At 42.3% G+C, this 11,156-nt stretch overlaps 1 protein-coding gene across 1 annotated transcript in view; it reads left to right on the forward strand.

Moving 5' to 3' along the window:
• Positions 1-11,156, forward strand: part of PHACTR3 (phosphatase and actin regulator 3) — a 48,322-nt gene that overhangs the window by 10,771 nt on the left and 26,395 nt on the right. The window contains exons 5-7 of the mRNA XM_010012603.1: positions 2,765-3,026; positions 3,989-4,236; positions 10,132-10,285. Coding sequence (XP_010010905.1) covers positions 2,765-3,026; positions 3,989-4,236; positions 10,132-10,285 — 664 coding nt within the window. The remainder of the gene's footprint in view (positions 1-2,764; positions 3,027-3,988; positions 4,237-10,131; positions 10,286-11,156) is intronic.

Consider the following 11,156-nt stretch of genomic DNA (forward strand, 5'->3'; position numbering starts at 1 on the left):
TTTTAGTTTGTTCCAATTTTAGGGTTCGTACATACGGTAAAAGCAGTTAAAAAGGCCTTATTGCAATTATAATCAAGTTCTGATATCAGAATGTCAGACCTGTTGGATATTTACACTCGAAAATGACAGCCATTATCTCAGCCCTGATTCGCATCCACACTCATGTACTGGCACAATAAATAGGGTTTTCAAAGTCACCAGGAAATAAAATATCAGAAGGTCATTGTGATCTGACCACTGGGGTTCATAGAAAATATCAGGGATTCAGTCTTTTTGAGAAAAATTTAAAGTATTTGTTTCTCCATGGAAAATACCGTATTTTTTCCACACTTAAAAGCTGTAAGAGCTTAAGTGGGAGCTGGATTCAAAATGGTATCAGACTGCTCCTTGGGAGCTGCTGTTCGGATCACTTCAATGTTCTGCTCACCTTGCAGCATGAACAGGCTGAGGGTGAAAAGATCTTTTGTGTTTAGTCTTTCCCCCTTTAACAATGTTAGAGATGCTGTTAGAGGAGTAAGAAATAAGCCAAGCACCAATTAATCACAGAGGGGGAAGAGGACAAGGTGCCAAGACATCACTTTGCAAGATTATTCATTGAGCAGCTGTCATCAGGACAAATAAGGTGTGATCTAAGGAAACTCTCAATACTGGATCAAGATGCAATGAGGCCCTTGACCTGTTCCAGTAATAAGCCAGTATAAAGATAAACCAAAGTCTCCTCCCATCCTGCGTTAGGGTTGAGATGAACCCAAGGTTCTTGCTCTACTCTCACTGCTCAGTGGCATAAAGTGACTTATGGTGGTTTTTTTTGTTTTGGGTTTCTTTTTTATCCCCTCAGGCCATGATTCAATGGACAATGATTGACCATAAATGTCCTCTGTGCATCTCCACAGTAGCATATAATCAAAATCCCCTTGAGTGCCAAAAAGCATACTTGCTCAGCAAAGGTTGGCTTTCTCCTGGCTAGAGCAGCCATCCTGATCAGCGCAGGAGAAACTCTGGGGTGGGAAGGTGGCTCATTGCCAACACTACACATTGGGCACCAAGACTCCTGAAGAAATGCCCCTGTGCTTTCAGACATTTCAGATTTCAAACAGGGTGACTTTTGGATTAGCTTGTCCACTGCCTCTTGGATGCACAGAGAGATGAGTGAAGCTCTGGCCATTGATTTGGGTTTGGCTTGGAGGGAGAGGAATGTGCAAAAATGCCTTTTGAAAAGAAGTAAAAAAAAAATTTGGACCTTGCTTAACATAAGAGGGAAGATTTTATTGTGGATGCAACTCTCCTCATCGAAGGATGCTCTCCTCCTCACCCACGGATGTGAAATAAAGACCAAGCTTAGTGCTGTCACTCTCAAATGTTTGATTTCGTTTATGGCTACAGCAGCTCTTCTTCCTACTTGTGCTTTTGCTGTTGTCCTCAGTAATTCTGCTGTCCAGCCTCCATGCCCTGCTCTGTTTGCAGCACTGCCCTCATGGAGCTGCACCAGATTTCCCACAGGGAACTCAGGAAAAGGCATGTAGTTAGGAACCGTTACATGGGATGCTGGGTCTGTGAGGAAATACTTAATAACTGAAATTAATATTCAAACCTACACTTGTATACCAGTTTTCTAGTAAGTAATTTTTCCTGGTAATAGGAACCAAGACATTTTACATGGGTATTACAGGATAATCCTGGCCTGAGCAGAAGTTTTTCTCTGCTCTGAACTGAAGGATTTATCTCGAAAGTAAGTGAAAAAAGTAAAAATTAGCTGTGAAAACAAGTTTGTACAACAGCTGTTCAAGCTGTGTCAGTTTAAATTCCTGTTTTAAACACCAGGTGGCAACAACAGAAAAGAAATACTCTCGCATGAAGCACTCGCGCTGCCGCTTTACACCCAGACTGAGCTGCCGGTATAAACAACGTTGTGTGCCAGAGGCTTAGGCTGGAGATGTAGGGGAAAGGGGAAGAGAACTGCACAACAGGAAAACTAATCAGCATCTTTTTCAGGGCAGATGTTCACTTATCTTAAGAGTGTGAAGCTACCCAATTTACAACCAGGGAAATGTCAACTGTGTTTTGGATTTGGGTGCTAGAGAAATGTATATATCAAAGTCTGATTTCCAATAAAATGCTCAGATTGCATAAAAAATATCTGAGTATGGGGGTAAAAACCAGATTAGATTGCCCCACTTTTCCTTTTTCATCTTAGTGCTCAATACCACATCTTTCTTTCAGATTTCATTTGGCAGGTTTTGTTATGCAAACATTATCCTCATATGATAATGATTTTGGCATTTCCTCAACTGGCATATGAAAGCCAGCGGTCCAAGATGTGCAGCAATCACAGAGGAGCAGATAATAGACACTGGTACATTTTGTCCTGCCTGAGAACCACAGTGCATAAATTTTAATACAGTCTTGCCAGGGTCCAGCAGTGAAAGTGCTAGATTGGGAACCTACTGCAGCACAAGCTGGTGGTTAGGAGGAACAGTGCTGGCACTCAAGAATTCAGTGGTGGGCTGGGAAAAGAGAGAATCTGATACTGTGGGAAAGATGGGAAATGGAGAAGGCATCTGTTTTGCTAGATAAAGATCCGGATCTGTGTAGTATGAGCCTTTTGAATTGGGAGAGTTACTCAACTTAACCAGTTACCTGCCAGCTGGAACAAACATGACCATTTCCTCTGTTCAACACAACAAATTAATTTCAGTACAGACTCTGTGTGCCAAAAAATAAGAAGCATTGCTCAGCCTCTTACCCTCTTGTGTCTTGACAGCAGGAAGTGAAATAGATGACCCTGCCATGAAATCTCCTCCTTCTACCATCCTGAAGAATTATGTCATTGTTGGTTCCTCCCAAATCTCAGGACAAGCTGCCCTCTTCCATCCCTCTGGCCAGAAAAGTTCAGATCCCCATGTCAGAGGACAGGTAACAACACCAACCGGTTCCCCTCACCTGGCTGCCGTCCACCTGCCTTTACCTCCCAGCAGAGTCATTGAAGAACTCCACAGGGCTCTGGCCACCAAACACCGGCAGGACAGGTACCTACAGCCTCTTGGCTATAGGGGTGCATGAGGAGAGCCATTCCACTAAATAATTTTTCTTGGTAAATGTTCCTACCCTGTTATTACCATTTTATTTACTCCTACAGCTTGAGTTTGCCTTCCTCTTCATGTCACTACTTTGAACATCCATCCCTGATTAAAGTGCTTAATTTGGCAGTTACTTCCAAAGCATGTTCTTCCCTTATAAGAAGGCTACTGTGACGTGGAAGTAGGTTTTCAAAGAGCTAGAATAATTTGATATCCTTGACCTATTGCAAAAGAAAATCTCCCCACAAGATACCAAGTTATAGTAGGTAAGGCATATCCTGCTCTAAATATCAGCACTTTGCATGTGAGAAATGCTACTATTTCAGTATATGCCTCTTGGCTTATACATGAGCATATATGGTACCCATTTTTAATACAAATGCTTGTGTGGGAGTACATTGGGCCCTTTGTCTGGCTTTTCTTATCTTAGAGGAGAACAGAGATAACCTTTTCCATCACAGCTTTGGAGTTAAGTTGGTAACATTTCTTAATTCCATAACAGCTATTTCCATAGGGAAGAGAGTCATACGATATTATTTCCAGGTCCCATTAAACCTTTGTCATGATCATAAAATAACAGACTGGTAATATTTCATGACATGTATGTTTTACATTAGAAGGACCTGCTGTGTGGCTTTTTTAATCAGTACAGTATAGCATGTGTCTATATAACAAAGAAATTCATTAGCACCCTTCCGTACCTTATTTTTATGACATAGACAGGAAAATAGATCTGGATTAGCCATTCTTAACACAGTCTTGAGAATGCCTTCCATGTTGTCCCATGTGAACTCTCTGCTCTGGCCTTTTTAACCTACAAGAAATTTTGCTCATTCTCATGTAATGATAAATTCCTATCACGGCAATAAAAGTCTTTTGTAAAAACTGGGCTGCATACCTTCCACCCACAGCTTCCACGGAAGAGAAAGCAAAGGCTCTCCAAAAAAAAGAGTTGATGTTCGTCCATCCAGAACATCTAGCATTGAGCGCAACAAAGAAAAGGAGAACTCCCTGAGTTACAGCAGTGATTCAGAAAATAAGCGGAACTCAGTGAAAGAGTCAGATGAGAACAAAGAAAACATGATCATGAACTCAGAGCTCAAGGAAGACTCTGTTTTTTATCAGGATGAGGAAGTTTTGAATGACTCCATTATTTCTGGTAAGGAAAGTAACTTCTCATATTATAAAGATACACTATGGTAATGCAACGCAACGCTCTAAACAAGGCAGCACGCCCCAGAAAATACTGAGCAGTGTAAATTCCTCTATTGTCCCATTACCTTTGTCAAGGAATCCTGGTGAAAAGCTGAAGTTAGAAGTGAGTCATGGTGATTGTGGTCATGTTTTTCTCGGTATGTACTGCACACTAAGCTGACATTTAGAGTTCTGTTGCTATGTCCATGTGTCAGTATGCTCCACCCCTTCAGTTACATCCCCTTTGTACTACTATCTATGAATGGCAGCACTTGCAGACACATCTCACCATCAGGAGGCAAAGCTTTCTGTACACCCAGTGCCAATGCTGCGGATGGTTTAGAAGCATTCCATTTTCCAAGTATTATTCCATGTATTTGTTGTACCAGTGATGGTACAGCAAAAAGTAGAAGACACAGTGAATGTAGGAAGGACAAACATCTAGAGAAAAGGTCTTAAAGGAGAAAGTTACTCCCTATTTGGTCCTTTTTACCCTTTCTTGAGACATATGGGGAATGTACTGTATAATCCTGAGCACTGATTTAAGTGGGCTTTAGTAAAATAATCGGCTCTCCTTAGCAATATTTTTTTAGTGCAATGATTATATACGTATTAGTATTTACCTGCAGATCTACAGCGGGGGCAAAGATAGCAAACAAAGGTGGTTTATCATTCGATAAAGAGGACACAGATATTAATACAATCCCTTTTTCCCTGCAAAATGCTTTCCAGCTTTAGCAAAACTAATTTTTAGGAAGAATTTTCTTTTATTTCTTTGTTGCTATACAGCCTTCTTCATTGTCACTAATCTCACTTTTTGGCATTCAAGTCTTTTCACACCTAAACTTCAGCCTCTGCATGAAGACAACTGTTGCATACACCCCTTAAACTTACCCAAGTCATCATAAGACTTGAGCTTTATGCATAAGATCGTTTTACTTAACATGGCTGAAGATCATTGTGGACTGCCTTGTCCTTGCAGGGTTGTAAATGTGCATTTGCAGAAGACCTAATTCTTTATACAAGCCTGGTGCTTGCTCTGCCGGTGTTTAAGTTCAGGCACATAGTAGGCACAGGACAAAACTCCAGGCCGCACAAAGCTCCAGCTGTTTGATGTCGAAGGAGGCTGCTGTGGCTAGGTACCGGGCAAGCTGGGCAACACAGCTGCTTAAACCACGAAAGTCCCCCAGCGGCTTTGGGGATGCGGTTGCTGCCCATTTTCTCACAAGCTCGGACATAAGCAAGATATTTCTCGTCTTGACACTGGGTGGCACTGCTTGTGCCAGCATTCACTCAAACGCATCTATTAGCATTTCAGAGAGGAAGGAGAGCTAGTGACAAGTGACAGGGATAGCGCCAGAATAATTCCCTGAAAAGATCCAGATTCTTTCTAGTTCAAAGGAATCCGGGCTTGCTTGCAAGTCAGGAGATAAAACTATCCAAAGTTGCTTTGCAAACAGTGTCCTGCCTTAGTGCGTCATCAACTTTGCCATTGCCACTGCGATGCAGAACAGTGCAACAGCCCTGTGGTTAGGGGGAGATTGGTACAGGTAACTCTGAAAAAAGTGAGGAATTGTACCTTGGCTTTCCACTAGCACCCTCCTCAATAAATCATTCTTTGAAATCTCTAAAAACACCAGCCAAGACACTAGTCTTGTGCGCAAGCTTAAAAAATAACCTAACTAGCATGTAGCCCACAACTGATAACTAGTGCAAGCAAGGTCTTCCCATCAGCATGCAGCATTAGGTTTTGTCTTTTACTTGATAGAAAGAACAGTAAAAATATAGGAAATTCAACGTCATGATTCGACTGAACTAAACCAGGAACTTTAGTCAGGAACCTGCAAACCAAGCATGAAAAGGGTGTGAATTTTCAGAACACTTATGGGTGACCAGGCTGAGCTGCCATAAACCATGAAACGAGCTACAGGCAAGATCCTGCCCAAGACAGTTTGGTCATGGGGCAGACCAGCATTGAACATGCCTTTCTGACCAGGAAAAATAACCCTTAGGAAGAGAATAGCTAAATAAGGGTATTTGCAAGTTCACTTTCTACTGAGATTGTGATCAGTAAGGAATTTGCCTCGGGGTGCTGAAATGGATTGGGGAAAATTAGTTTGTGGCTTTATTTCCTCTTTGTTCTCTGGTTTTGGTTTATTTATTAGTTTATTAATTCTGAAACTTCAGATTCGGGTTTCTGCAGCAGGTGGAATAACAGAACTGGCCATCAGTGGGCTTGTCAAGATGAAACCAGATGAATTACACAATGGTTCCCAGCATGTCTTCCTGATGCGGGGGAAACATCATCCCCTCCTTTCACTTTGTGGGGCAGGTATTATTTTTCAGCAATTAACCCAATTGCTCAGGCCTGGGGAACGGCTCCTTGGACTTGCAGATCAGTTTAATCCAGATCTCTTGCATTTTTATTTGGTGAAATACCCTAAAGATTAATCAGTGCCCAGCGCATATGGACCATGGGAGTGGTTATAGCATAAGCCTTTTAGAAATCCAGACATCTGGATGAAGTGAGCACAGCTTATCCTGAGTGGGTTATATGCTCTCCACTCCCCTAATACCACAGCAGGATTTGGGTTAAAGTTGAGATGTTTTCAGATATGATTTGTGTTTTTAATTTCACAAAGTAGTAGACTCTTTTTAAGTGTGTAGCAGAGCAGCCTGGGAGCAGTCAAGACTCTGAAGAGCAGCTTCATTTTACTTTGTCTCAAGCAAAGTCTTTTCCTTGTTCCCTCTCACTTTGTAATAGAAGCCTCTAGGGCATACACTGAGCTAGCTTTAGCCAGTGCCTCCACATCAGCTTCAAAACCTGACTTCCTGCAAAAAGGTCCAGTCTTTTAACTGCGGAGCATTGGGTTCAGCTGGCCTTCATCTCATAGATGAGAGACAGCAGAAAATGAGCTCTGACCTCACTCACGTGAGCAAGTAATCACTGGGATTCTCCCACTATTCAAAGATCAGGTATAATATGGTACGGCAAAAATCAGGTATAATCAGGTATGGTACGGCAAGAAGTTTCATAGCAGCCTGCAGGGAGTAGGGATAGTCCTGCATGCTCATACCTTCACTGTCACCAGTGGATGGGAGAATAACTGTTTAGGGTGCATCTCCAAACAAAAAGGGTTTACTACACATGTAGAACTCCCTTGTTCTAAGCAGTTCTGGACACAGACATATGCACATGCACATCTATTGCTTTCAGTGCAGCCAGGACACACTGAGCTGTCTGCAAATGCACTATGCAGATGGCCAGCACATGGGTCGTACGACTATCATCTTCTGGAGCCACTGGGCTTAATGTACACATGCAGCCTCTCTGCAGCAACCTCCTGACATGACCAAATTCCTCTTACCGACCCATTAAGATTTCCAGGTGAAAATGCGAACATGTTCAGAGATACCTGGGAGTTTGCCAGCCCCAGGTGTGTTCCAGATTGTTTCCAGAAGGAATTCTGTTGGTTCCTGGGCTGTATGGATCGAGCACTGCAAACGCCCACTCTGCACCCACTCCCAGTATGGTGGAGGCTTGAAAAACCTTGATAGAGCCCCAAGTCTGTGGCTTCATGAGCCAAATATTTCTGATGGAGTCATATATTCAGTTAGCAGAAGGCTGTGTGTGGCATCAGCCAAATCATTTAACTTCTTTACCCATCTGTTAAACGTATACCTACTACTACACAGAGGGCTGTGTGGTTTAATTTAATTAATGTTTGCAACAGACTTTGAAAGCATTAGAGGAAGGTGATAAATGAGGGCACAGCTTTAGACTTTAAGTGGGGCTTTGAGCTGAGATTAGTTTCTAAAAAGTTAAATTTTAAACCACTGCAACTGCTAAGAGACTTGCTTCTGCTCACACAAGGACACCATAACTACTTCCTGACCCAGTCTTCCCAACATTTATATGTGGATGTGGTGTAGACTCCTCCCCCTGCATAAAGAAATCATGCACTATCATCAATAGTGATGATAATAAGAAATAATAACAACAACAGTAATAGTAATAATAATAATGTAGGTCCACAGATCCCTAGGAAATAAAACCCCAATATTTGGGAATGAGAATCTATTCAGGATTTAGAATCTTGCCAATCTCCAGAGCATCCTTTAAAAAATAGACTTTAATCCTATCTCAAATGCCAAACAAAAATACCAATTAAATATAATTTTCTTTAAAAATTAGGTGACCTTTTGTAGAAAAGGTGAGGCATTAAATTAAAACCCTTTAAAGCAAAAAGGAACCAAACCAAAATAACCTCCTATTACACACCGCCCTCCCAAAATGAAGCAAATACAAAGGTTTAACTGTAGATCCTGTGTACCCTGACAATACACAAAACCCCATCTGCTCTGCAAAGATGATTTTCAGACTCCCTGAAGCCCTGGACTGGACAGCAGAAAAGTCAGCACAGAACGGGAGGTGTGCAGGGACCTGGTGGAAGTTTACTTGCTTATAACCTCCCTGTGACATGGTTGCGGAAGACTGCAGTCCTACCAGTATGACTCAGAAGCTCACTGGTTTTAACAGGACTTCCTTTTTCTTCCCCGCCCCATCATAAGCAAACTACTCCTCATGAATGTGGACATCACCTCAGACTTTCAGTCTGCATTTGGAAATAAAGATGGTTTTCTACTTTACAGCCTTTCTACTACATAACTTCCCTAACACATGGCAAAATGGTTTTCTAGGCTCAGGAGTCCAATTTTCATTTGTTTAGCCTGCTGAAGTCTGAAGAGTTCCACCAGAGATACAGAAACACCTAAACTCAAACACAATTCTCTCTAGTAAGAGTAAAAGGATGTTTCCAATGCCATCAGAGAGGCAGCATCAAGGACTCCACATCCAGCACACTGAAGAGCAGTAGACTCCTACCCAAAACAGCAGCTGCACATTCTCCTATGAACAGTTTTTGAACAGTTTTTGTAATGGCAATGTTTCAGGTTATCTGGTTTGATGGAAAGCATGTGTTACATTTTCTACAGTAAGCACAACCAGAGTCATGCAATCACAGTAACCATTTGTGTCTCTTACTGCCCAAATGCCCAATGAAGTTGCCAGCATTCTGCGAGTCATCATAAAACCTGGCCTTTTCTGTCATTCCTTGGAATATTTGCCCCTGCTCCATTCAGAGGAAAAGGTCTAATGCCTACAGAATAATAGCGATTGATAAATGAAATTCTGTTTTGACACACTGTCACACTGGACAGGATGTAGATATGCATCATGGTTTATATTTAGTGTTAGAGTGACACAGTGTCTGGTCACAGTTCTGATCCTCTAATTTCTAATGCCAGAAAACCAGAATGATACTTCATATGTATCTCTATGTATATTTTTACATAGAAATGTGTGTGTGCATATATACACACATGTCACGCAACAACTTTGATTGTTTCAGTCACCATTATCTATCCCTTGTTACACCTGGTGACCCAGAAAGGAAGGTGTACATGCCCCGGCCACTTCTGCCATCCAGTGATCCAGTCCTCCTGCCAAGGAACCACTAACCGGTTCAGGAAACAGGGATTGCTCTGGGCTATAGGGATGCTCAGAGGACTGAGGCAAGAGGCACAGCTTTTGACTTCTAAACTAGTGATGTGAATCATGTCTCAGCTGCAAATAATTTTCACCTGAGAGCACTGCTTGCTTCTAATGGATAATAATGGCAGCAGAGGAATATGATCCTTCTGGATTTGTATGCAGTTTCCTGTCCAAGCCCTGCACTGCTGCTCATTTACACTGACATACAGACCACTGTCGCTCTGTAGGTTTTCTGCTCATGTGGTGTTCACCTTTCCTCTCCAGGAGCTGTCTTTCTAATTACTTTCTTTCCAATGCATGTCCCAGGTACTTTGCCAAGAAAATGCAAGAAAGAACTGCTGGCAGTAAAACTACGAAACAGACCAAGTAAGCAGGAGCTGGAAGACAGGAATATTTTCCCAAGAAGGACAGATGAGGAAAGACAGGAAATCCGGCAGCAAATTGAAATGAAACTCTCAAAGTAAGTCTATCTAAGAAGAGGGGGGAACTTCCCTTTACAATGAAGCGTCCTCTGGGTACTGTCAGATGAGACACAGTCACCTACTCCCAAGTCCATTTCCTTCACATCAACCACTTAAAAAAAAAAAGAAATCCCAACTACCTCTTCAGTCAGGATTCCGTTGATCCAATAGCAAACAAGTCAGAAGTTAATGTGGGAGACAAAAGTCTGCCAACTCTACTTGTGGCTCCATTGCAACGAAGGGCAATGGAGCTGGTGAAGGGTCTTGAGAACAAGGCTGATGAGGAATGGCTGAGGGAATCGGGGTGTTTAGTCTGGAGAAGAGAAGGCTCAGGGGGGACCTTATCACTCTCTACAACTACCTGAAAGGTGAGGATCAGTCTTTTCTCCCAAGTAACAAGAGATAGGACAAGAGGCAACAGCCTCAAGCTGCACCAGGGGAGGTTTAGGTTGGATATTAGGAAAAATTTCTTCCCTGAGAGGGTGAGCAGGCACTGGAACAGGCTGCCCAGGGCAGTTGTGGAACCACTGTCCCTGGAAGTGTTCAAAAACATGGTTTTATGGTGGCTTTGGCAGTGCTGGGGTAAAAGGTTGGACTTGGTGATTTTAAAGGTCTTTTCCAACCTAGTTCATTCTATGACTCTATGATGTAGTCAAGATTTTGAGGTCCTCCAGAAAGGCTAATGCTTTAACAAAAATAAGAATGGAATTATTCATTAACCTGATTTTGCTTTGTCAGCACTAGGTGAATTTGAGGCTAAAGGCAGTTGTTATAGCTGCATATTTACTTGAACAAGGGAAAGCTGCTGTACACAGTGGTGGCTGTACGTCTGCTTTAGTGAAGAAGCAGGGTTCGCAGCGCTGGCCCTCC

Source organism: Nestor notabilis, unplaced genomic scaffold (assembly GCF_000696875.1).
Source record: "Nestor notabilis isolate BGI_N333 unplaced genomic scaffold, ASM69687v1 scaffold17064, whole genome shotgun sequence".
NCBI classification, from domain to species: domain Eukaryota; kingdom Metazoa; phylum Chordata; class Aves; order Psittaciformes; family Psittacidae; genus Nestor; species Nestor notabilis.